This window comes from Physeter macrocephalus, chromosome 17 (genome assembly GCF_002837175.3).
Source record: "Physeter macrocephalus isolate SW-GA chromosome 17, ASM283717v5, whole genome shotgun sequence".
In the NCBI taxonomy this organism is placed as follows: Eukaryota; Metazoa; Chordata; class Mammalia; order Artiodactyla; family Physeteridae; genus Physeter; species Physeter macrocephalus.
This window is the reverse complement of record NC_041230.1, coordinates 20,300,573-20,328,039: the sequence shown is the minus strand read 5'-3', so window position 1 is coordinate 20,328,039 and position 27,467 is coordinate 20,300,573. Positions and strand designations below refer to the sequence as shown.

Genomic DNA, 27,467 nt, shown 5'->3' with positions numbered 1-27,467 from the left:
CCACTATTTTATCTTCCAGGTCACTTATCCGTTCTTCTGCCTCAGTTATTCTGCTATTGATCCCTTCTTGAGTATTTTTAATTTCATTTCTTGTGTTGTTCATCATTGCTTGTTTCCTCTTTAGTTATTCTAGGTCCTTGTTAACTGTTTCTTGCATTTTTTCTATTCTATTTCCAAGAGTTTGAATCATCTTTACTATCATTATTCTGAATTCTTTTTCAGGTAGACTACCTATTTCCTCTTCATTTGTTTGGTCTGGTGGGTTTTTACCTTGCTTCTTTAACTGCTGTTTGTTTTTCTGTCTTTTCATTTTGCTTATCTTACTGTGTTTGGGGTCTCCTTTTCGCAGGATGCTGGTTCATAGTTCCAGTTGTTTTTGTTGCCTGTCCCCAGTGGCTAAGGTTGGTTTAGTGGGTTGTGTAGGTTTCCTGGTGGAGGGGACTAGTGCCTGTGTTCTGGTGGATGAGGCTGGATCTTGTCTTTCTCGTGGGCAGGTCCACATCTGGTGGTGTGTTTTGGGGTGTCTGTGGCCTTATTATGATTTTAGGCAGCCTCTCTGCTAATGGATGGGGCTGTGGTCCTGTCTTGCTAGTTGTTTGGCATAGGGTGTCCAGCACTGTAGCTTGCTTGTCGTTGAGTGGATTTGGGTCTTGGTGTTGAGATGGAGATCTCTGGGAGATTTTCGCCATTTGATATTACGTGGAGCTGGGCGGTCTCTTGGGGACCAGTGTCCTGAAGTTGGCTCTCCCACCTCAGTGGCACAGCCCTGACGCCTGGCTGGAGTACCAAGAGCCTGTCCTCCACACGGCTCAGAATAAAAGGGAGGGAAAAATAGAAAGAAAGAAAGAAAGAGGATAAAATAAAATAAAGTAAGATAAAATAAAGTTATTAAAATAAAAAATAATTATTAAGAAAAAATTTTTTTAAGTAAAAAAATAAATAACTGGATGGACAGAAGCTTAGGATAAATGGTGAAAGCAAAGCTATACAGACAAAATCTCACACAGGAGCATATACATACACACTCACAAAACGAGGAAAAGGGGAAAAAATAATATATCTTGCTCCCAAAGTCCCCCTCCTCAATTTGGGATGATTTGTTGTCTATTCAGGTATTCCACAGATAGAGGGTACATCTAGTTTACTGTGGAGCTTTAATCCGCTGCTTCTGAGGCTGCTGGTAGAAATTTCCCTTTCTCTTCTTTGTTCGCACAGCTCCCGGGATTCAGCTTTGGATTTGGCCCCACCTCTGTGTGTAGGTCGCCTGAAGGCGTCTGTTCTTCGCTCAGATAGGAAAGGGTTAAAGGAGCAGCTGATTTGGTGGCTCTGGCTCACTCAGGCTGGGAAGGGTGAGGTATGGATGCGCGGTGAGCCTGCGGCAGCAGAGGCCAACATGAAGTTACACCAGCCTGAGGCACATCGTGTGTTCTCCTGGGGACACTGTCCCTGGGTCATGGGACCCTGGCAGTGGCGGGCTGTACAGGCTCCCGGAAGGGGCGGTATGGATAGTGACCTGTGCTTGCACACAGGCTTCTTGGTGGGTGCAGCAGCAGCCTTAGCGTCTCATGCCCATCTCTGGGGTCTGCGCTGATAGGCGCAGTTCGTGCCCGTCTCTGGAGCTCCTTTATGCAGTGCTCTTAATCCCCTCTCCTTGCGCACCAGGAAACAAAGAGGGAAGAAAAAGTCTCTTGTCTCTTCGGCAGCTCCAGACTTTTCCCGGACTCCCTCCCGGCTAGCAGTGGCACATTAACCCCTTCAGGCTGTGTTCAGCCGCCAACCCCAGTCCTCTCTCTGCATCCGACTGAAGCCCGAGCCTCAGTTCCCAGCCCCCACGCATCCTGGAGGGTGAGCAGACAATCCTCTCGGGCTGGTGAGTGTTGGTCGACACCGATCCCGTGTGGGAATCTCTCCGCTTTGCCCTCTACACCCCTGTTGCTGCACTCTCCTCCGAGGCTCTGAAGCTTCCCCCCTCCGCCACCCACAGTCTCCGCCCACGAAGGGGCTTCTAGTGTGTGGCAACCTTTCCTCCTTCACGGCTCCCTCCCACTGGTGCAGGTCCCTTCCCTATTCTTTTATCTCTGTTTTTTCATTTTTCTTTTGCCCTACCCAGGTACGTGGGGAGTTTCTTGCCTTTTGGGACATCTGAGGTCTTCTGCCAGCGTTCACTTGGTGTTCTATAGGAGCTGTTCCACGTGTAGATGTATTTCTGATGTATCTTTGGGGAGGAGGGTGATCTCCGCGTCTTACTCTTTCGCGATCTTCTCAAATCCCCTCATGACTAGTTTTCTTAATCAAATGGCTACCATGAGGGTAGATACCGGAATGAGGTAAAGAGATAAGCAACTATGTCTGCTTTTGTAAAATCCTACTCTTAAATACATACCAGCAATATTGTAAAAGACAAACATTTTTTAGGAAAGATAAAGCATAAAATTTATTGGGCAGCTACTAAATATCAAGTGTTTTGCATATAACATCTTGTTTAATCCTCAGAATTATATCTTCAGGTAGGTTTTATTACTCCTACTCTTACAGAGAAGGAAACCAAGTCTCAAAGATGTAAAGTTACTTGCTCAAGATCAAACAAGTATTAAACAACAGAGCGAGGATGAGATTCAGGTATAGCTGAACACAAAATGTGTACGCTTTCCTTAGGCTCTTAAAAGGGGCCACAACACATAACAGTCCAGTAGCCTCAGGCCTATGGTCTCTTTAAGCCAAAAGAACTTTATTAATTGGTTGACTATTAAATTAGGCTGAAACAAGGCTGCTATATAAGTGCCTAAAAAGAAGAGACTGTCAGACACACAAAATAAAAAGTTGAGTTTTGCCCAGAATATACAATAAAACTTTACCAGGTATTGATATGCCCATCAAATCAAATAAATCAAATCAAATTAATCAAAAAACCTAAAAAGAAATAAATAAAGAAAAAAACTCAAGTCACATGCTGATAAACTCACTGAGATACTGATAAACTTACAGAGCCAAGATAGAGATAAGCCAATGATTCATTTTAAGGAATAATTTTTTTAATTATCTTATCATCTAAGAATAAAAGTAAAAATGCCATGACATTTCTTACCTCATCACAAAATGCCATAACAATTACTACAAATAACTGAACTTGTAATGCCAATGTAATTGCTCTAGCTGATCAACTCTGCTAATCTAAAATATAACTGTAGTTGTCAAATGAGAAATGGAAGCCATCTAAGTTACTGGATGCTACACTCCTTCCCTAATAATTAGTTAATTCATTATTGGTTGTGGAATTTGCCTATAAATTCATTGTCCTGTATGTTTTATCACAAGGCTCTTTAAAGAAAAACCTGGACATCCAGATCTGTTTTTGGATTTAAGCAGTCAAAAGAAAAGAAAGTATATTCAACCACAGCACATATTGACACATTAGCATTCAGAGCACAGCTCAAGCATGCACGCACAGAAATGCAGGACACACTAAATTCAATAAAGAGTAGAAATAAAGAAAAACGTAGCAGAAACAAAACCAGGAGGAATAAAGAGGGTTAAAATGCATAAAACAATCTGGGTATATTAGAAACTAATTTTCCAAAATCAAGATACTGGCTTTCACTTTTGGTAAAATTAAATAGTTTCTAGCCAAAGGTACCAAGAAAAAGCTCAGGTATAAACCCAGGACATTCTTTAAAATGACTGTTAAATGAAATCACACCATTATACACTCTCCCACAATGATAACGTCCAAGGAACTACAATAGCAGAAAACAAATCATTTCCAACATATTTAAGTATTTCTAAATTAGTAAATAAACTATAAATGCAAACCACTCTATTTAACAGATAAAAATTTTATTTCTTTATAGTTATCACTAAGTTTTGGTTAGATGAACCCCAAGTGCCTATACTGAAAATAATTTATAAGGAATCCATCTTTTAAATGGCTTATAAAGATTAAGTTTGGTATTTTTCTATTTAGTTTCTTGGTGCATTCTATTTTGATTTAATAATATGGTACTGGAAAAACTTCTTGTATATGGTTTTAAACACTCTATGTAATGTTAAGCACAGTTCTTAGGTTTTGAAATTTGAAATGCACTATTGATGCATAAAAGCATACCTTTAGCATTCTATTTCCCAGTAACTGCTGAAGGACTTTGTCAGTGCTGAAAACCCATCAAGCCCTTACTAAGAAAGCCAAGATGAAAACGAGAGCCTGATGCTTAAAAGAAAGCACAGTTCAAAGATATATGTCCTCTTGTTCTCTTAGTTCAAAGATTAAATCAAAAATCAATTGGCAATGTTACATATAATATACTCTTTTGTCATTTGGCAGATGACAACTAAAGACATTGTTTTCTCCTGTTTGTGACTCTTCCATAAGCTATTTCCTATTTCTTTTCTTCAAGATTTTTCCCCTCCATCTTGCCAAAACAGGGCTTGAAATACAAATGGAAATAAACGGTGGGGGAACCACCTCTGAAAGGCCATGGTGAAACCAAAAAGAAAGAATTTTTCACCGTCATGTTTTGATTCGGTCATCTCACATTTATCTGTTAATGAGTCCTGAGGCTTGAATATTCTGCTTGAGGCACATTAAAGACAAAGCAGTCTCTTGCCAACAGGCTTTTCCCAGTGTTCACACACAAAACAGGTTTTAAATGGCCCAAGGTGGGTCACAACCCACAGAAAAAAGCCTTACAGACTTCAGTCTTCATTTCAGCTCTACCCCCACTTAACAAAGCCCTTCTCTTCCAGATACATTCAAAGGCCTGTGTTCCTAATGGGACTCCATATATGGTCTTTCCTGAATGCATGGACCTCTTCCAAATTGTTTTCAAGACCCAGGGCACTCATCTGGAGAGCAATTCCACAGCTTTCATCCAGCTTGCAAAGGGTCTCACCAACCTGACAGTCTAAGAGCCACTGCACCAACACCTCCTTCAGCCCTTACACCAGGAAGCCATAGGATGGCAGGCAAAGCACATGGCCTTGAAACATAATAGTCTCAGGACCTGGGGCAACTTGCTTCAACTCTGTGGGCTTCCCTTTCCTGTCTATGAAAATGCATATAAAAATACCTACTTCACAGGGAGTTGATGAAGAGAAAATAATTGGGACGCTGACCAAATTTTTCTACTTTATAAAAGTTACTTTGTTATGCAAAAAGACAAAAATTATTGAAGAAGCTTTTTATCTACCCAGGTGATAATTAAGGCTCCCAGATACTGAGGAATTGCCCCTGGTCAAACAGAGCTAGTGTCAAGACAGGGGCTCCACTCTGCACTTCTCATGCTTCTCACACCACAGACCACATTCACCATACAGTGCAAACTTGAGCCCAACAATAACAGAAATGGTGTTCAGGCTTGGGCCCACCAAAGAGGAAATAAAACCAAAATAATATCATATGGTGACATCAACCTTCAGAAACAAAGATATTTAAAATTACCAAGTGACCCTTTTGGGGTCTACACACTTACCAGACCTTAAGAAAGCTGGTGGAGAAGAGACGACTGCATCAGGTGAGCTGGCCATTTCAAACTGTTGACTCTAATCATAAGCATCGCAGGCTAAACTATAGCAATTTCAAAACTGTTTAGTGAAGGTTAGAAGCAATAAGCATTAGATTAATTGAAAGCAGTGTGAGCAGTTATTAACATGATGTGGTGTGCAACAAAGGCAATAATTGAGGTTCATTATAATTTTATTTTCTCTTTTATGACTTGAAAATTTGATTTTCTTTGCTTTGATAAATTACATTTGCTTATATGGATGAGGCAGGAAATATATAATGGCCACTTATTAAACATTACATAAGAGTAGCATCCAGTAGCTCTATTGAGCAGTGAAGTGATTATGCTACTCTGTAACAATGCTCAGAACTTTGCAGTGGCATCTATATCATAGTCAGGTTAGTCCAAGTTTCAAACAAAACTCACTTTATATACTCCTCTAAAAGTAACAAACAGAATCAGGGTGATTGCTTTTAATGACACAGGAAGTCAATGATCCACTGAAGAAAGTTTATAGTCTACACATCACAGCTATCAGAAGAATCTGAAATCTCAACTAATTTGGAGGGATGACTTCAGATGGTATCTCTTTTATTGCTATGATGTAAACATATAGGAACATCCATAATTTATACAATACACTCAACTACCTTGTACATCAAACTGGATTTAAGTGACTGCATTCAACAATAGTTAAATAAAACTTGATTTTTTTTTTCTCAGTAAAGAAAGAGAAGGTAGGCTTTCAAAGCTTACTGTTATGACATGCAGTTCAGAGGAAATTAAGACTGGAGAAGAAAATAAACCCTATACGTTTATTAGAGGAAAAGAGAAATGCTGTAAAAATACATGTTGAGGGTAGAGCTCAGTTTCCTGCAAGAAAACTCCAGTTACTCTCTTTGACCGTTATAGCCCAGATAGACTCACTGTTAGTGGTCAACTCAATACTTCAGTATGACACAAAAAGTTTGAGAGAAAGTGTGAAACAGAAATATACGTTACTATTCTAAGTAACTGTACTAACACTAAAATGTACTAAGGACTAGTTTTTGAAAAATTCTCTCATACTTATGGTAGTTTTGCTATAACCCTAAGTAAATAAGTGCACAACTATTTTTAAGGTTTAAAAATAGAATGGAATAAGCAACAAAGATTGGGTGGATTTCTCCTGTACGATTTATGAAATTAGATACTTTCTTCAAAAAAAAAAAAAAAAGACAGCTAAGAACTAAGAACTCTGTTGTCTGCACAACTAAGAACTTCATGAATGGGAAAAGCCAAAATATAATGGGGTAGTATTAGCTGAGGGGAAAAAAAAAAACCTTAATACCGATGCAAATGCATAATTAGTTTTCCTAGGTCTATGTCTTTCAATGTTATCAGATTATCGGCTTTGACATTATCATCTCCCAATACTAATTTATATAGTAACAACAAGCCTTCAGAAGGGAAGATTCTTAGATGAAGACTTGTCATTCCACTATCTTTCCTGTTTATAGGAACACTTTTTAGCTCGAGATTACATCCAGCCAGCCAGGAATAAGAGAAGTTTCAATCCTGGCTGTCAGATGAGTTATCAGCCACAAGTGCTAACTTCAAAGCGTGACTCTGCAATTTGAATTAAGTCAGCTCAGGACACTGTAACTGTTTTAACTGCCTGCGCAGCGTGTTCTGACCTAGGTGGCCTCGGGTTTGGGAGCCACAACTGGAAACTAGGCGTCCTGGGGCCACTTGCCCAGGGAAGGGGCCCACTTACTTTTGAGTCCTAACTATGCTCACCGAGACCCCCTTCGTGGCCTGAGGCCCGGTCTCCCTCAATTTCCGCCACATAGGATAACTGGCTAGATCTCAGAACTTGTAATGTGAAAAGGAGATACGAAATAAGGCAACAAGCAGCGCCAGTTTTCTAGGACCAGACCCTAGTCATATGTAAAAATGAAACTATCAGACTTTCGGGGAGGAATACAGACAGGGAGGGCACTCCAGGGTATGTGGCCACCGCCTGATTTCTAAGAAGACTCCAGGAGAAGTCGGCACCACCACCTACTTTTCGAGAGGGAACACACACGAAATATAGTTGGGGAAGCAAAACGGAGCAAAGGTGGGACCACCACCTAATGGGGAAAGACATCAAGAGGGAGTCAGGGACCACCGTCTGCTTTCTAAGAGGAAACACACGGGCACAGGTTCATCCCAGGACCCCCATCTGCCTCCTGCCCAAGGCTCGTGAGGGGCAGTACCCTCTACGGTGCGGGGGGAAGGGGTGGCGCCCCAGCCAACCAAACCTGAGCGCTTGATCCGGGCTCTTCGCTCCAAGACCTTCCAGTTCACTTCGGCCAGGAGCCCCGCCATAGCGCTCGGGCCGCCGTCTTGGCCACCGCCCCCGGGGCCGCCTGTCAGCTCCTCCCGGCCGGCCCCGCCCCCCCGCGCGACACTGTCGGGAGGCGCACCGGCCGGAAGTGAGCGCGAGGGCGAGCTTCAACCTAGCTTCGCGGCCTCCCGAGCGTCAGAGGGGCAGCCCTACGGGAGAGTGAGACGGGGACTGGCCGCGGTCGTACGGGCGTCTGGGCTACACTCTTTCTCTCTCGGCCGGCGGCACGGTGCTTTCCGGCTGCCGTCAAGCGCAGCAGTGGGCCGGCGGGCGGGGGCCGAGGAGCTGCCATGGCGGCGGCAGGCCGGCTGCTGGCCTCCTGGGTGTTGCTGGCGCCGCTGCTTGGCCTCGCGCTGCTGGGAGTCGGGCCGGTCCCGGCGCGGGCGCTGCACAACGTCACGGCCGAGCTCTTTGGGGCCGAGGCCTGGGGCACCCTGGCGGCCTTCGGAGACCTCAACTCTGACAAGCAGACGGACCTCTTCGTGCTGCGGGAAAGTCAGTGCTTGCCCGGCCCTCCCTCTCTTCGCGTCCCCCTCCCGGTGTTCCCCACACCCCTTGCCCGGATGCCCGGTCCTCCTGCATTTCCCGGCCCTTCTCTCCCAGCCCTGTCTCTCCCCCTTTATTTCCAGCATCCTTGCAGCTTGCCTGTTTTCTCCATCTTTTCCAAACCCAGGTCCTGGCCTGATCACTCCACAGTTTGATCCACCCCCGCAAGCACTGGAAACACCCCGGTTTTTTGGGTTTTTTTCCTGAGACGACCGCGGCCGTCACTCACGCACCCCGCCCTTCTCATGGAATCACCTTCCAAAGTCCTTCCTGATTCCCAGTAGTCTTTGTAGCTTGCCTTTACATTCCCTCCCGAGGTCCCTTCATTCCTGTCTGCTGTATTTCCTCCAGTCTCCCTTCCCCTTTGATGAACTGGAAAAGGTGCGACTTAACGATTTCCTCTCGTAGAGGACTTCTCCCTCCCTCTTCATTTACCTTGTTCACCCTCCCCTCCCTTTGTCAGGGTCCCAGCTTTCTTAGAAACTACTGTTCCTTCCCAAGGGCCTAAACACTCCACAGTTCTCACAAGTACTTCGCAGGCACTACTAATAAACCCAGTGTCTCCTTGGAAAAGGATTTTCAAACTGCAGGTTTTTCTCCCTTCTGTGCTGCCCTAGTCTTTTGTGTGCAAAAGACTTCCTTGCTTTGGCCACCACCCTAGTCTTCCAAATTTCTGTTTTCTTTTCCAGCTTGAGGTTCTTGGGAGTTCTTTGCTTTAACCATCACTAAACAAACTTTTTTTTGTAAATCTTGATGCTGACAATGGGCATTAGAGGGTCTTAGTATTCTCTAGTACCCACAAAGCAGGTACTGTTTGAGGTCAAGGCTGTGAAAGAAGGAAGTGAAGCACTTATAGAGTTTGACTGACAGGATCTTGGCCCAGATCTCTTGGAGTCCTTGTCAGGACTCCAGAGCCTCTTGTGGACCTTGGGTATTTCCCCTATCTTTGTATGACTCCATGTACTGCAAGAAGGGTGCATACTGCCTAACCTATAGCCACTCCACCCAATCTCTGGAGACAGAGATTCTCCCCTTTAACGATGCCCTGTGTTTGACTAAACAATTTCAAAAATCTGTTCCAATGAATGCTCATTGAGCTCCAAAAATGCATCAACCTGGGGGATGGTTCTGTAGGAGCCACAAGAGGATAGTCTTGGAGGATTCAGCTTTTTCTGCTTAAATATGACATCATGTCCTAGTTACCAGTCAAATATCTACAATAGGAGTTGCTGTGTCCTTGGTGTGATGCATCTGTGCAATGTACTAAACAGCCTTATAAGAGACTGAGTTGTTAGGTTTGGGGAAGACAAGACTTAACACATAGTATAGTTATAAGGCATATTCTTTAGCTTCCTTTAAGTCAATCAGTCTGACTCCTGGCAGAAGCCATTGGCTTCAATTTGCCTTGACCAACTACATTTTTCCTTGTTCATCCTTCTAGTTTCCCTGCTGTTTTGAATATTGAATTTGTGGTATATTGTTAGGAATCTCCATTTCATTAGTCTAATAGGACCAACCTTGAGAGGGCAGACGAACTGGAGAAAAGTAAAAGTTTTCTTGTTGAAAACAGTGCCCAGAAAGCTTCTTGTAACCACTAATTGTATGTCTCACTGGGAAGCATTTTTCTAATGTATACTTGCTTCTTTTAGGAAATGATTTAATCGTCTTTTTGGCAGACCAGAACGCACCCTATTTTAAACCCAAAGTAAAGGTATCCTTGAAGTAAGTACAAATGTATTTGTTTCTGTAAAACAGTCGTTAGTGTAATGATAGATACGCAATAACCAGTTGGATTGTCTTTGAAATCAGTTTTACTCTGAAGTGGTGGTGTGATACAAAATCACTAGTTATGAGGTATGAAGCAAGTAATTTGTTAGGAAAATTAGTGAGCATACCGAAGTTTAAAAATGATTTGCTTTAAAAAAATAAATAAATAATTTTGAGTGGAACCAGCATAAACACCTTTCAGTCCCTTGCAATCTGATATGCTTTCTTGAATGTCTTGGGGATTGTCCCTCATCCTGAGTGGATTGTCCCTCATCCTGAGTGTGCCTGTGGGAGCAGCTCAGTCACAGGCTCATCAGGTCAACTTTGTGCTTGGTGGTCTGAGGGAGGAGTTTGCACTGGGGTCAATGAACTCTGTTCTAATTTTTCATTTATTGACTGCCAGGTGACTCATAGATTGATTTTGAGGAAATTCAAATCAAACTGAACTTTTTAAATGTTCAAATAATAGTTCTATTTTTTTTATATGACTGGCATTGCATGAAACACAGTGACCCTCATTGATAGTGAGCCAACACAGTTTTGAAACTATAAGAAATGAGGATTGATCACTGTCTGGAGGAAGAGATGAGTCAGTGCAGGCTAAGGTGGCAGCTTCTAGAAAGTTATGGGACTTGTGCTTGACCTTAAGATAAGTAAAATTTAGGTGAGGGCTTTCAAGTTTCAGGACACAGCATTAACAAGAGATGGTAGTAAAAACAGCAGGTTGTGAAGAGGAGGTGGAAAGATTTGCCTGACAGAAGTGGAGGGTATACTTTGGAAAGTTATGGACTAGGAAGATGAGATCAGGGCAGACTAGGAACCTTCATAAATATCGAAAGAATTGACCTCAATCCCAAGAAAGGTGGGGAATCATTACAGGTTCTTATTTAAAGGAGAGGTGGTGAAAACGGTATTTTAAGTTGATTTGATTTACTCATTGCCATGTGCAGGATGAATTGGTATGTAGAAAGGTCAGAGATTATTTTGGAACTGTTCACAAAATTTAAGAAGTCCCCATATGGGGTAATGAGTGCTCAGATTCTACAGTATTTAACTTAAACTCAGACATATGTTAAAAAAAATTGGCCTTGAGTTAGAACATTCAGGCGTTGAGGGGAAAGTTATAGATGGATAAACAGGAGATTATCCCTCTTGAGAAATGTTCCTTGATACTGGATGTCAACATGCTTGGAGTGCGGAGGGAACAGAAGTTGATAAATATTACATCCAAGAAATGAACTGCCTAGAAGTGGTTTTTCATGGAGGATTAAAAGTTAAGGAATTTGTGGGCTATTAAAGACTTGGGTTCCACTGAGTTTTTAAAAAATCCCAATTAATTTTTCTTTGATTAATGTAATGTTGTTTTATATACTTATAAAATTTAGAAATTCTTGTATTTATTTAATATAGTTTTCAAAAACTAACTGTCCTTCACTGTTTTCTTCCCCCTCTCCCCTGTTCCTCTCTCAAATGCAACCACTTTTAAAACTTTGAGCTGTTTCTTCTGATGTTTACTTCCATATTCTAAAATAAGTTTTTATACTGTAATTTCTTGAGTTACCATCATCATCTCTTGGATTTTTTTGTTAGCATAGACAAAGATTTAGCATCTTTAAATTGGCTCCATCTCCATAAAGTTATATCATATTTTAGCTTGGTCAGTAATCATTGTATAAATTCTGGCCATGTAGATTATGTGTACTTCAGAGCCAAGCAGTATACAGTATTTCATTTCTCTATGGTTTTTCCCTCCAAGAGTAAATGATTGTTTTTTAAAAAATAAATTGCGCAGTTTTCTGTGTACGTATCCTTAATTTCTTTGCAAATGTTCCATCATACCTGCCATATACCTGTTGTGCTTTTTTCTTCCCCCATTGAGTCCTCTGCACTCCTCCCCAATCTGAATTCATTCTCTAGGCCTTCTGCAGAGTTACTGTTTGGAGACTTTCCCTTTGTCATTCTTTGTTTGATCCCTATTTCTTGGATCCTGTGCTATTTTGTTCTTTGCTTCTTCATTTACTTCACTGGAGTGTATCCTTCAAGAAATTCCTGAGAAAGGATGCATGGGTATGTCCCTCCATTTCCAAAACCTTTTTCTACTCACTCTTTGATTAGCCTGTAGTCTTCTAGCTTCATCGGCTGCTGGTTTTAAATCCATTGCTGTTCTTTTTCCTAATCCTTCAAATGTGACTTATTTTTAATTTTTGAAGCTATTAGGGTCTCTTCTTTATCCCTTTTCTCTGAAATTTCATAATATGTCTTGGTGTAGACTATTCTTCATTCATTTCTCTAACCTCCCTTCAAGCTGGAGACTTCTATACTTGGGGCCTTTTTGAAATGTTCTTATATTATTTCTCTGACTATTTTTTTGTTTTCTCTTTCAGGAATTGCTACTAGTTGGTTATGGGACTGCCTAACTCCATCCTTTATTTCTTTATTTCATTTCTGTTTTTGTCATTTTGTGTCTTTTTCCCCACGGGAAGTTTTCTTAATTTTATCTTCGGCCTTCTATTGAATATTTTTATGTTAGCTGTCATATTTTCTTTTTATATCCAAGAAGTTTTCTTTGTTCTCTTATTGTTCTTTTCTCTTAGCATGCTGTTCCTTTTTTTTTTTTTTATGGATGTATTTTCTTATGTCTTCAAGTGTGGTTTTGAAGTTTTCTTTTGTTTCCTCTGTTATCTCTGTTTTTTTCAGATTCCTTATTGGTATTTGTTTTGGCTCTCTTAAATACTCATAGTTTTCTTTAAAAGGCAGGTAACTGTTTATTATACTATATTAAGAATAAGGTACTAAAGAGCTAATTGGAAACTCTGTGTAATGGGACTTACCTCCTGTCTCCTGCCCTGTGGATATGTTCCTGGCTGACTGGCATCCTAGGAATTTGGCAGAGTTGGGGGCAAGGGCCAAACTGTTCCTTTGTAGACTTTCCATTAACTCCCTGTTTTTAGCCTAAGGCCAATATCTTACCCTCTCCTGTAACTTACATCTCTAATGCCTGAAACTTCCCAGAAGTAAACTACTTGGTTATTGGCATGCTGAGCAAGAGGGAGAAGGGACCATCACAGAAAAGGTGTTTTCAGCCTGACACCTTACTTTTGTCCTCTGCTATTTCGGATGACTCCAAATTCTGAGCCTTTCATAGGTTCTTCAGCGCAAAAAGCTTCTTGAGCCTTTTCTCCAAGCACTTCAGCTTATACAGTTGACCATTGAACAACATGGGTCTGAACTGCATAGGTCCACTTACATACAGATTTTTTTTCACTAAATTCATACTGCAGTACTACACTGTCTCCAGTTGGTTGAATCTGTGAATGTAGAACCAAGGATGTGGAGGACCAAGTATAAAGTTATACCAGCTATGGATTTTCAACTGCAAGTGGTCAGTGCCCCCAACCCCACATTTTCTTCAAGGGTCAACTGTAGTTTCCTTGCCCTGCTAACGCAGATCCTTTCATGATCTCTTTGTCTTTGAGGGTTATGCTTTTCTAAAAAAAAAAAAAAAAAAAATTCCATATCATTTTAGTAGGTTCTTTGAAAGAAGAAGAGATAAATTCGTGTGTCAGTCTGTTATTTTGGAAAGTTCTAATTCCTATTTTTACACCCATAAAGAAGGGCAATTTTAGGAATAAAACCTGATCAGGTTAAGTTCCCATCTAGTTCTTTGTAATATATTACTGTCTATTGCAGGTACTTTTTGACCCCAAATCATTAATTTATTTGGACAAGTATTACTAACAGGTATGTGCAGCATATGTATGACTGCACATGCATACATACACAGGTACACATACAGAGGTATACACTTAGATGCAGCTTGCTACATAGTAGCACGTGCAGTTGCTATATCATCATTTTTAAAGACCAGCTATTTTTCATGGAAAGGTTAAAGCATTGTTGGAATTCTTTGAGGAAACTGGCATTACAAAAAATATTTTATCATAATGAGGATCAATTTTAGAGGCCAACACAACTGAATTTGAATTCCAGCTATTCCATTTAACTAGCTGTTTAACAATGAAAGCTACTTCAACCTCAGTTTCCTGGTCTGTTCAGTGAGAATTACGATACCTATTTCAGGTGATGGAGATTATCAGATAATAGCTATTAAGTACTTGATGTAATGTCTGAGACATAATAAGTAGCTGAATTAAAATAAAGCTATTATTATGTTGTTTTTCTTATTTATTCTTACCCTTGTCAGTATTTTCCTCATTTTCACTTTAAGTAAAACCTATTATATATATTTTTATATTCTTGATGCCATTTAGAAAATAATTATCCATAGGCCGTTTGTAAACTTACTGTCTTGCTGTTTGTTCTTAAGTAGAATTAAATGTAAATTGAATTTAAGGACTTTTTTTTTTTTTTTTTTTTGTGGTACGGGGGCCTCTCACTGTTGTGGCCCCTCCTGTTGCGGAGCACAGGCTCCGGATGCGCAGGCTCAGCGGCCATGGCTCATGGGCCTAGCCGCTCCGCGGCATGTGAGATCTTCCCGGACCGGGGCACGAACCCATGTCCCCTGCATCAGCAGGCGGACTCTCGACCACTGCACCGCCAGGGAAGCCCAAGGCCTATTTTTTGATTGGGCTGCATCAGCAGGCAGACTCTCGACCACTGCACCGCCAGGGAAGCCCAAGGCCTATTTTTTGATTGGGTCACTCAGACAACATTATGACAAGACTCCAGAATGTTTTGTTAAGTTTTCAAGGTTAATATAAACCATTTTAGAATATTTTATTATTAAAAATGTAGAATTAGGTATGTATGTTTTGATAGCGTATTGCCAGGTTTGGTCAAAAAGAACTTATTTGTCATTGCAAATCTTGAAATAAAATGACTAGTTTTCACTGTAAATTTCAAATCTGCATTAAAATCTAAAATTAAGTAATCTATAATAATATCTTTTATAAAATGACAGTGATACCCTCAGTGCTTTAGCAATTGATAATGAGCCTCCATTTATGTTGTTTTTTTCTATTTTTTTTTTTTTTTTTTGGCTGCACTGTGCTACAGTTCCCCGACGAGGGACCTAACCCCCACCCCCTCATTGATTGGAAGCCCAGAGTCTTAACCACTAGACCGCCAGGGAAGTCCTTTGAGCCTCCATTCATATAAACACCATCCATATGTCCTGGTATCTTTGACAAAAGAACTAGGTGAAAGGATTAAGCCAATGCTTGAACATAAAACTGTGCTTCCTCTTAATAAATATTTCAGCTTTTTCTTGTTTCTTAAAACCCTCTGCGTTCATACTGAATTCTTTCATAAACCAAAGAGGCCTACATACATGAAGGATGATAAGCTATTAAAGAGGAGAATGTAATTAATCAGTTCTGTGAATTTTTAAATTTTGCATTGAAAATATTTTTGTATGGTATAAATATAGAAGTGTACTTTTCTATTATAGCTCTACTGGAATGTTTGTTTATTAAAATGTTTGTTTCAGGAACCACAGTACATTGATAACAAGTGTAGTCCCGGGGGATTATGATGGAGATTCACAAATGGATGTTCTTCTGACATATCTTCCCAAAAATCATGCCAACGGTGAATTAGGAGCTATTATCTTCTGGGGACAGAATCAAACCTTAGGTGAATTTGTTTTAAGAGTTTTTAATATTTATCACTGGATATTAAAGGAGAAATATGCCTGGTATTCTTAGGTCAATGTAACAAAAATAATGTTCAGAAATCAGTTCAAAAATACAGTCCTTGAGTGTCAGTAATTGTCTCTAAAAACTTCTTTAAAAGTCTGTTTTCTGGTTCTTCTTTTTCAACCTAGAACTGGTCTGCAGTCAACTCCAGGGAACAAAATCTACTCTGTTAGCTTAAGGAAGAGAGAATTTATTAAAGGGTTTTTATGCTTTACAGAGTTATTGTGATGGCTAAAGAACACACACGAGGTTGAACTTTCAGGAACAATCCTCAAAGCCTTCAAAGAAGCTACTGCCTTTTTACCATCAGAAAGTGGCAAGTTGCACAACAGGTGCCAGAATGACACTTGCTCACCAGCAAAATGGATGCCATGCACCTTCCCTCTTAGTACTTACAATTCAGTGATCAGACATTAAGACAGAAATGGCAGAAACACAGCCTTCACCTCATTCCTGCCTTGCAAAACTCACCATATCTAATTAACAAGGCTTACATTTTATTTAGAATCTTAAATGCAAGGATATCTGAGAAATGCTATTTTTGGTTTCTAGTCTCCCCAGTACAGGAAAGCACAAAAAGTTTAGAGTAAAGGTTGAGAGTCAGTCTACTATATCTACCCACAAATCTTCAAGTCTTATCTGAAAAGCCAATTAATTATACCTAAATGGACAACTTTGTTCATGGAGCCAGACTGAAGAAAGGAGGAGGAGAGGAGGGCATGGACGTTTTAGAGTCTAGTAGTTTTACATGTATTGGGTTCTTTATATCAAAACCTTAATTGTCAACTGCTCTACTACTAAATTGTATATAAAGAAGACTCATCTAAGAGATTTTCAGAATGAAGACTCAAAAGGAAGTTATTGTAATGTAACTTCAGTGTAGAATAAACTCTCCCAATAGTATATCTTTACAAACTTGATGTCCATTTAAGTTAGATATATAGTGTCTCATTAATGCTAATAGCTGGAATTAATTAGAGATGAATTTTGAAAAGAATGAAAGAGTATTTTTCCCTACGTGCAAATATCAAAAATAATGTGTTATAAAATGCCTTTTCATTTATATATTTTCTTCTTTTTTTTTTTAACAGATCCTTGCAATATGACCATACTCAATAGGACTTTTCAGGATGAACCATTAATAATGGAGTAAGTATGTGCTTGCTTCCCTTTGAATGATTTTAAACTTAAAAACATAAAATCTTTCACATAGGAAACTACTTTGCTAAGTTGTATTGACTCTAAATTCATTCTCCCTTTAAAGCTGATAGGGGCCTGTCCTCTTAATTATATATTTATTTGCCATGATGGAAGAAAGAGAAAGGTGAAATTCATTATTTTGCAAAGAGGGAGAGATTTGCCTTTTTGGTTTTGTTTTAAAAGCTTTGAATGTGTCCATGATGGATCTTTGTTGATCCTAGCCGTGTCATTACTCAAAGAACTAAGATAACTGTTTTTGGATAAAACTGTTAGTGCTTGATTGACAGATACGAAGGGTAGAGGATTTCCTCTAGAGACTTAGAAAGATTTCTATATTAAGGAGAAACTTTGTCCTTTTCACAACTCTTCCTTAGTATTATCATTTATCTCCTCAAAGTAGTAGACTCATGTACCAGGATAAAGTTAATCCAAATTTCTGTTAGGATTCTGGTAATGATGTAGATATCATTTCGGGGAGTAAACAATGTATAGCCACATTCTTGTTTCCAGTGCTGCCTTTTGTACAGTTATTAAAATCATAGTCATACATCAATAGGTCAGTAACCATTAGAAGTCTGAACTTTAATTCACGGATTAATCTTTTTAAAGGTGCTCAGCTTGATTTCTTTTATAATTGGGTGTTTTTCATTGTTTTTACAATATTCAGTGGCTAGTATAAATTTTTATACCAACTAGGGACTACTTTTGTGGGTTATTTCTCCTAAGCCCATCTGACTAAATAAGGAGGGTCATGATTCTGAAATAACGGTCTCCTTATCACTCAGAGACAGGCTAGGCTATGTAGAGGTTACAGACAACACCAAAATCTCACAACAAAAGTTTATTTCTTGCTCACACTGAAGGTCCAGTGTGGGTCAGTGATAGGCTCTTTTGCCAGCTCTCAGAGTGTCTTACAGGCCTCATCGTCTGTGGAGCTGTACCATCATGTTCTTCTCATTGCCAAGATGACTGGAGGGTCCAATAACGAAAATTAAACACTTTGGCCTCAGAGTGAAACATGTCACTTCTGACATTCCATTGATTGCAACAGATACTGACTGTTGTATGTCTACCACACCTCCCCAAAGTTTGTTTTTTTTTTTTAAACTAAATTAGAAGTGAGAATTTAATAAAATAGCTGCTTAATGTTTTTAATATTTTCTTTTTAGCTTCAATGCCGATTTAATTCCTGATATATTTGGTATCACAAATGAATCCAACCAGCCACAGATACTATTAGGAGGGTGAGTAAATATCATTATATCCAGGTAATTAATTGTACCTGTTGCTGCTGGAGGGACTGTATCTATGTGAACTGATTGCTTTAACCATTGGGGGAAAAAACCCCAGCTCATTGGAAATCCTTGTTTAAGATTTTTAAAAAGACATTTGGTCAACATATAAGCTTTCTCAAACACTATGGATTTGATCTGCAACTGGTTTCTATGTAGAGCCAGTTTAATCTTTTTATCCCTCTGGAAATTAGAGATACAAACTTTGCAAGTCCCCATTTAAATATTGGTTCATTGGATGTTTTTAGAAATGGAAAGATTTAATTTAAATAGTATGGATAGCTGCCGTCTTGATTGAATTCTCTACCTTAGTCATGTTAGCTCCCAGATGTTCATTGATAAGCCTTGTTCCTTCTTTGTTCAATGAGCAATTAATAATTGCCTGAAAATATAAACATTCCTTCTCTAAGCTCTGGAGACTTTTCCACGTATAATCTATCCTTGACCAGTTTGTATGCTAGGATTCTCTTATTATCCAAGAATGCCATTCTTAGGGAAAACTGCCTGGAATCTTGCAATTCAAAGATCTCCATTATAATTCCTCTAGATTTAAGTAGAACTGTCTTCCTAACACAGGAATTCATGATAGCAAGATACTTTTCATGAGATTCCTTCAACTTGGTTAATTTTTTCTGTATTTGATAAGGCAAACATTTTAAGAGTACAGAACACATTTATTTATCTTTTTGACTTTCCAGCAAGTACAGAGAACCACCTTTATCAATCTGTCTTCCCAGGTACTATAAATCTAATGAATTTTCCCTCTTTTGGAGAAGTAATGTATTTTTATGATTAGTTTGTGAAATGTGATGTACAGGCACAGAGACAAGTAAATCATCAAAATGTGACCTATTCTGAGGTGAAACTGTTACATTTCCTATCACTTTTTCTTAAAAGTTTTCCGTAAAGAATATGAGTGTTTTTATGCTAGTCATAGTGACCTTTGAAAGACTTGCTGTGAATCTTTAATGGGAAACCTGTTTTTTCCTCAAACTTTGAAAAATACCTGGAAGAGAACCCTGCTTTAGAGACCAGCTGGATGGAGATCTTGCTTTGCCTTTGCGGCCATGTCTGGGAGAAACTGAGTGTGGGTGGACTAGGGGAAGGCACAGGTGACTCCTACCATAGCAAGCCCTGCTTGTTTGTCTTGGGTAGACATGTGATTGAGAATGTGATGGTGACTTCTGGCCTGGTTTATTTCATGGTAATCTCCATTTTAGTGAAAGAAATACTTGGAATATTTTTAATATGGTGTGTTTGACCTTTGGAAATTTAAACTTAGGAAACAGCTATTGTAGATAATTGAAAAAGTAAAAACTACTAGATATTGTGTGATAATGTCATAGCTTATTTATTTGTTCTGAATTCTATGTTAGATTTTTTTTCCTCTGATGCTTCTTTAAAAACTTATTCTGCCTAAAGATATATTCACTTTTATTTTTTATACATTATTCTCTGGCATACTAACATATACTGGAGTAATTCTCTACTATTTTATATTTCTCATTTAAGCTTCAGTTACAGATTAAACAATAGTGGCTAACCATATTATAGGTAACAAATTTGTATCCAAGATTTGTCCTGTTACCTTTGTCCTGATAACTTTTAAAATGAAGTTATAAAAATTGACAGAAAAAAATTTTTGTCAAGAGCATTGTTAGGATGACTATTGCTAGCGTTATCATTATTCAGACAACAGAAAGCTGAATATGTCTCTATGGGGGCAAGCATTAATATGTTACTAAAATAAGAAAAATGTATTTCGCCATATCAATTTTATGTTACAGACATATGATTAGGTGTATAAGTGAAAAAGCCATTAGTATTGACATTTTGGACCATTTACATGACTTCTGATTGGCAGCCCAGTCTTATCTATTAAGGAATCTAACCGACTTTTGCAACTTAAATATTATGCTTATTTATGGCAGACCCAAGATTATCTTAAATTTAATTAAATTTGGCTAGCACCTTAATTTTATGGGAAATTTTGCAATGATCTTTAAATAGAATGCTAAATGCTCCCATGGGGTTGTGCTGGAAAGCCCATGGCTGTAAGTGGCCCAGTACAGGCATGGAAACAGGAGATTGCCCACAGGTAAAACTAGCATGATCAGTTCGGCTGGAGTAAAGGTGCAGATGGTCAGCCTAAGCTGGAAACAGTGATAGGTAGAAGAGTCCCTTTTAATTGGTACTGTGTGGGTTATCTGATAGGGGCAGGAAGGGTGCTAAACCTCTGCTGAGGTGCCAGAGATAATTGAAGTGTGTTAAATGTACAAAGGTGAGGATTCAGTTTGTGCCTCCACCTCACTTTATAATGACTTGAAATAATGTAATAATGTGCCACATTACTTAGAAATAACACCTAGCTATTAAGTGTTAGAGCAGCTTTTGCAGTGATGAGGTTATTATTAATGAGCATTTTCTGTAAAAGGGTATTTGAAACTGATGTTGCATAAGCATTCAGGATATTGTTTTTAGTATTGACGTGAAAACACTTGTATCTGTAATTTTAATCAAAGCCAAATGTAATGTTGGTCTGTTCATATTTTCTGTGACCTATATACTGAGTTCAAACACATTAGTGGGTCAGGCCCAAGTTGTATACCTGGGAATATTAATCCAGATATGTGACAAACAAGCACTTTTGCCATACTCCATTTACTTCACAAGCATTTGCATGAATATTTTGAATGGAATATTAATGGCACTGAAAGCAGCCATTTTAAACTTATTTATGTGAGTGGATATTTTTCCTCCATTAGCAGAAAAAAACTATCTTCTATTTAAATATAGGTATTTAATCTCAATTCAGAAGGAATAAATCCCTGTTTTTCCATGTAATCTTCTTACATTATAACCAATGACTGATTTATTAAATCACCCTTCATTTTTACTGCTGATTTGTTTGTTTGCTGGTGCATTACAGAAAATATTGCAAATATTTACCTTAATGAAATAATGATATTTGTTTAAATCTATTGTTTAGAAAAAATACAAAAATTAAGAGATTTATAACACAAAAGAAAACCAAATAATCATCAGGACAGCTTTTAACTTTATAATCAGCATTAGTACTCATAGTCTTAACAGAAAAAGGTAGCTTTGAGATGATTCATATTTTCTTAGAATTCGCCTAGCAACCCCCTCCCTTTCTCACCTTACACACCATTTTTATTTTGAACGTTGTTTAAAGGAATCTATTAGGACTTAAGAAATAAGTTTTTTATTGGTATTTCCATGGAAACAGAGCATCAGTTTTATAACTTTTCTCTTTTCCTAAAGAAACTTTGCTATTGGAGATAAATTCATTGATTCTCTCGTTTCTCGACTAAATCTTTTTCTTTTCAAAATTAAGCCACAGAAATAGTGAAAGTTTTAGCGGATAACTTAGAATTGTATATGCTGTGATTATTTCAAGTGGCTTGTTACTCAAGGATCCATAATTTTATTTCCTGGAGTCCCACCAGAAGCTTTTGGGGAGTCAATTAAATGACCCTTGATTCCCTGGTGATTTATCATACTGCTTTGTTTTATGTTCTGGTTGGTAGTGTTGTATGTAAGTGAACTTTTGATTGTTTCTAAGTGAATTTAAGAGGTTATTCTCAAAATTTACTCACTTTGCTTTTAGTTAAATCTTACAATTTTTTAAATATGTTTTCTTTGTAGTAATCATTTAGAAAGAGAGCTTCTTTTGAGTTTCTGTGCAAGTAAATTCAACAGTAATTGTTCATCATTAATACTGATGATATTTAAAAGTGTTTTGAATTCAACATATTTTTATTAGCATGTATCAAAATTTTGTTTCCTTCTTTGAGAGGAAAACATTTTGTTTTATTTTATTACGATTTGCATGTATTGAAAAAAGTCCATTTTAAAACAAGCATAGAATACCAATGAACTGTACACTTAAAAATGGTTAAGATGGTAACTTCTATGTTATATATATTTTACCACAATAAAAATTAGAAAAAGGAAAACAAACAAGCACAGTTAGAGAAGCTATGTGTATAGAGCAGACTTTGAGTAAGCTTGGTATATATTATCATTTCAATTTAGGGTAAAATGAATCAAAATAATTTATAATTCCTGAAAATACAGGTTAAGTTCTCTTTCATTAGAGTCCTATTGTATGTTTTAAAAATGTATATGCTGTTGAAAATGCCCTACAAATACTTGATTTTTAACAGTCTGGAGGCCTAGGCTCTGAGCTGTGTGAGTTCCTGAGTTCCATAGTAGTCCTGAGTAGAGATGGGGACCTGTGCTTCTCCTCAGACTGCCTACTCTTCTGTCTGTGTGCCCTAGGAGCCAGTGCTGCTAGGGCCGTCTCTTAGGTGTAATATCACTGTTGCACACCCTGTGGAGGTAGGAACATTTGGACAAAGCAAGGATATGGCTGAAAGAAATCGCCACATTTTCTCTTACGAACATAAGGTGCTATTTCTAAGAGGTCCTTAAGATTTATCTGGTCTGACCCATACCTTTGAATTCTAATAGAGGCCCAAGAGTGAGTGAATAACCCATCAAGTATTTACCAGTGTAACTCTGTTCTTCAGCCATGCTTCTTTTCCCACTCTTCTCTCATGTGTTGTACTCCGCACCATGCCCCTCCTGAAGAGGCATACCTCAGGGTTGCACAGCTTATTGTCCTCTGTGACGCTCAGGGTTGGATGGGGAAGGATGAGAAGAAAGAGAATCTTAAACAAGCCTATTTGCTTTTTAAAATATCTACTTAGTAACTGGGGTTGGCAGTTTCCATCAGTTGTCTCATATTTTTCCCACAACAGGTAACTGTGTAGCCCAAGAGGCGCTATCAAGGAGCCGGCTAATTCAGAGGTTAAGTGACCACTGTAAGCTTGCAGTGTAAATAAATGGTAGATCTGGGATTTGAATCTTGGTCTTCCAAATTGTAAAGCCTTTGCTCCTGCCTTCAACTCTGTGTAGCCATTACCATTGTTATAGTCACAGAGGGCCTTTGGTGGTGCTCCAACATGGTTAACTTAGACTTCCTCATAGCATAGTGGTTGTTTTCCAAGAAGAAGCAATACAAGAGTATAGACAGAAGCTGGAGATCTCTTTTAGGCTCAGTCCTGGCAGTTAAACAGCATCACTTCTGTGGCATTCTAATCAAAGAATTAGCTAATATTCTAGGGAATTTGAGGATTATGTAGTCTGCCTGTTGATGTGAGCATGGCTTAACTGAAATGTAAAAGAGCATGTGGGATGGGAAATAATGTGGCCATCTTTGGATACACAGCATGGTAGGTTGTGTTTATTTACCGTAAGTAAAGACTTGCAAAGGAATATGCAAACACAGATCATTTAAGCAACTAGATCCTCAGGTTTCGTAGGTACTCCTACCTAAAATTGATGAGCCTGAAAACGTACCTGTTTTCACTATAACTTTCTACTCCTTCATATAAGAATGCCATATTCTTTACCCTTCCTAAATCTCACTAATTATACATTTCCTGGGGAGTAAAAACCCGTACGGCAGGTACACAGGTACACTAAACTAATAGAATTTCCAGTTCTTCCTCTTCTCCTATTTCTTCTTCCTATTTCTCTTCAGATGAAGCTTGGTAGCAAAAACCATTTTGATCCACATTGAGATGTTCTGAATTCAGATGTGCTAGAGTGGGGTTGTGGGAGTAATGACAGATTTTGTTTAATGACTTTGCCTCCTGCATTCCCTGACTACTGTCAAAGAATCTGTAATTACTGAGAGAGGGTCCTGGGAGAGCACAGCAGAGAGCATCCGTAAGAAACACCAAATTCAGCAAAGCAGACCTTTAAGCTCTTCTTAGTACTCTATCCCTAAGACACATAATTAAATGGAAGGAGGGTACTTTTCATGCCTATGTAGTTTTGGATCATGCCAGTGATTGTTTCAGATGTGACCAGAACGTTCTCAAGGATTACCAAACCTATGGATAAAACTTTTACATAATTTCTTTCATATTTGGTATGCATTTTTCTATAATGTAGCTAATACCTACTTTATCAAATCATATCAAGAAAATTCCATTTAAAGTCAAATATCTTATCTTATGAAATGTTTACTATTTTTCTTCTCCTATTGATAGAAAATAAATTTCCATGCTGGCACCTGAGCCAAATAATTTTTTGTAGTATATACCTTTCTCATTTATTAAAGTCGTAGGGAAAAATTTGGTATGTCTAAAGAAATAGAAAGAAGTTGTGTGATTTCTCATTTTTATAATCTGTTTTTATTTACTCCAAAAGCCAGATAACCAGAGTCAGTATTCACATACATTTAATGGACTATTATGTCTTTTATCATACTTATTGTATTATAAATTATTTTAGCTGTACTTTACATTGCAATGCTTTAAGTTCACTAAAGATAAACAGCAAGTTGCTTTACTATTTTGTTTTTATAACTTATTTTATGAAAATAGATAAATCAATTTTATCAAAATTACCTTAATTTTGACTGCTTTTAGTAATCTTTTCTACAATATATAATCTGTACTTTTCTCAGTTTTTGTAATATTCCTTGAAACACATGTTAACACATTTATTTGAATTGAAAAAATGAGGTCAAACTCTTTCTGACAGAAAATAACTTTCATTTGGAGATTGGTTTGACAGTGAGGACTGGCTTTGCTAATTGGATTATATACCAGGCATTTTGCATAAATTGAATGAGCTAAATCAGCAGCTCTAAATTCTTTTTTTTAACTTTCATTATGGAAAAATTTAAACATATGCAAAGGTAGAGCAAATAGGACAATGAATTTGCATATAATACACCTGTCATTCAGCTACAGTTAGCAACTCTTGGCCAGTCTTATTTCATTCACAACTTTTCCTTCATTTCTCTCTCTAGCTCCCTCCCCAAACATTTTTAATCCATAAACATTTAAGTATATATCTCTAAAAAGTAAGGATGTTTTTAAAATACATAATGACAGTGTATTTATCATACCTAAAAAATTAATATTAATATTAAATTTCCATGGAGATTTTAATGAACATATATGAACAAGATTTCTTAGCATCTGTATCTATAAAGATCAAGAAAAGGAGTAGACTTTATGCTGAATCCTCTTTCATTCTAGCAGTGTCATGCTATTCTAAAGATAAGTAAACTGATATATTTTAAAGCTCCATTCATTCCTTCAAAAAAATGCATTTCCAATGAAATTTTACCCTTGATTTAAAAAGCTATCAAAGCTTTTTCATCAATTGTACAGTAATAGTTAAAATAACTCAACCTCAAAGAGATTTTTTTTTAAAACACCTGGATGCATAAAGCCAATTTAAATACCAATTTGAAGATGTACATTTCTTTGGAGACATATGATAGCATGATCACTAAAAAGACCAGATATAAAAACATTTTACATCATGTACATCATGATAAAGTTCTATAACAAATAGAAGTACAAGTCCAAGGATAAAGAGAAGAAGAGCTTTTTTATGTGGTTTGTGGATGTATGTGGGTGATGGTGGATAATAATCAGTATGGTATCTATATTCTACTGAATACATTTTTAAGAGTAATAATTTTTATTTTTTTATTGAAGTATAGTTGCTATAAAATATTATAAAGGTGACAGGTATACAATATAGTGATTTACAGCTTGTAAGGTTTATATACTATTTATAGTTATTATAAAATATTGGCTCTATTCCCTGTGTTGTACAATATATCCTTGTTTTATATTTAATAGTTTGTACCTCTTACTCCCCTGCCCCTATATTGCCCCTCCTCCTTCCCTCTCCCACTGGTAACCACTAGTTTGTTCTGTGTTATATCTTTGAGCCTGCTTCCTTTATGTTGTATTCACTAGTTTGTTGTTTTTTTAGATTCCACATACAAGTGATATCATATAGTTTTTATCTTTCTCTGTCTGACTTATTTCACCTAGCGTAATGCCCTTCAAGTCTATCCATGTTGCTGCAGATGGCAAAATTTCATTCTTTTTTATGGCCGAGTAGCATTCCATTATGTGTATGTATATGTGTGTATATATTACACATACACATATATATATATGTATCATATCTTCTTTATTAGATACTTAGGTTGATTGCATATCTTGGCTTTCATAAATAATGCTGCTATGAACATATCTTTTTGAATTAGTGTTTTTGTTTTAGATATATATACCTAGGAATGCAATTGCTGGATCATATGGTAGCTCTGTTTTTATTTGAGAAATCTCCATACTGTTTTCCACAGTGGCTGTACCATTTTACATTCCTACCAACAGTGTACGGGGGTTCCCTTTTCTCTACATCCTCACCAACATTTGTTATTTGTGTTCTTTTTGATGATAGCCATTCTGACAGGTATGAGGTCATATCTCATTATGGTTTTGATTTACATTTCCGTGATAATTAGCCAGGTTGAGCATCTTTCCATGTGCCTGTTGGCCATCTGCATTTGCTCTTTGGAAAAATGTCTATTCAGTTCTTCTGCCCATTTTTTAATTGGGTTGGTTGTTTTTTTGATGTTTAGTTATTTATATGAGCTGTTTATATATGTTGGATATTAATCCCTTATCAGTCATATCATTTGCAAATATTTTCTTCAGTTCTGTAGGTTGTCTTTTCATTTTGTCAGTGGTTTCCTTTGCTGTGCAAAAGCTCTTAAGTTTTAATTACGTCTCATTTGTTTATTTTTTGCTTTTATTTCCTTTGCTTTAGGAGATGGATCCAAAAGAATATTGCTGTGATTTATGTCAAAGAGTGTTCTGCCTATGTTTTCCTCTAGGAGTTTTATAGTACCTAGTCTTACATTTAGGTCTGTAATCCATTTAGAGTTTATTTTTGTATATGGTATTAGAGTATGTTCTGATTTCATTGTTTTACATGTAGCTGTCCAGTTTTCCCAGCACCACTTATTGAAGAGACTGTCTTTTCTCCATTGTATATTGTTGCCTGCACTGTCATAGATTAATTGACTATCTAAGTGTGTGGGTTTATTTCTGGGCTCCCTATTCTGTTCCATTAATTAGAGTAATCATTTTATTTTAAAATATCAGTAATTATTATTATTTTTTTTTTTTTGGCGGTACGCGGGCCTCTCACTGTTGTGGCCTCTCCTGTTGCGGAGCACAGGCTCCAGACGCACAGGCTCAGCGGCCATGGCTCACGGGCCTAG

The 27,467-nt window shown here is 37.9% G+C and overlaps 2 protein-coding genes across 2 annotated transcripts in view; one reads left to right on the top strand and one right to left on the bottom strand.

Annotated features, from left to right (window-relative positions):
* The window catches only part of PHKB (phosphorylase kinase regulatory subunit beta), a 205,263-nt gene extending 197,374 nt beyond the window's left edge, over positions 1-7,889 (bottom strand). The window contains exons 1-2 of the mRNA XM_028477729.2: positions 7,784-7,889; positions 5,466-5,480 (exon numbers count right to left, since the gene is read on the bottom strand). Of these exons, the coding sequence (XP_028333530.1) occupies positions 5,466-5,480; positions 7,784-7,850 (82 nt within the window). The 5' untranslated portion in view covers positions 7,851-7,889. The remainder of the gene's footprint in view (positions 1-5,465; positions 5,481-7,783) is intronic.
* Positions 7,890-8,051: 162 nt separating this feature from the next.
* ITFG1 (integrin alpha FG-GAP repeat containing 1) overlaps positions 8,052-27,467 on the top strand; it is a 267,640-nt gene continuing 248,224 nt past the window's right edge. Inside the window, exons 1-5 of the mRNA XM_007109007.4 lie at positions 8,052-8,364; positions 10,065-10,137; positions 15,632-15,777; positions 16,931-16,988; positions 18,209-18,283. Of these exons, the coding sequence (XP_007109069.1) occupies positions 8,160-8,364; positions 10,065-10,137; positions 15,632-15,777; positions 16,931-16,988; positions 18,209-18,283 (557 nt within the window). The 5' untranslated portion in view covers positions 8,052-8,159. The remainder of the gene's footprint in view (positions 8,365-10,064; positions 10,138-15,631; positions 15,778-16,930; positions 16,989-18,208; positions 18,284-27,467) is intronic.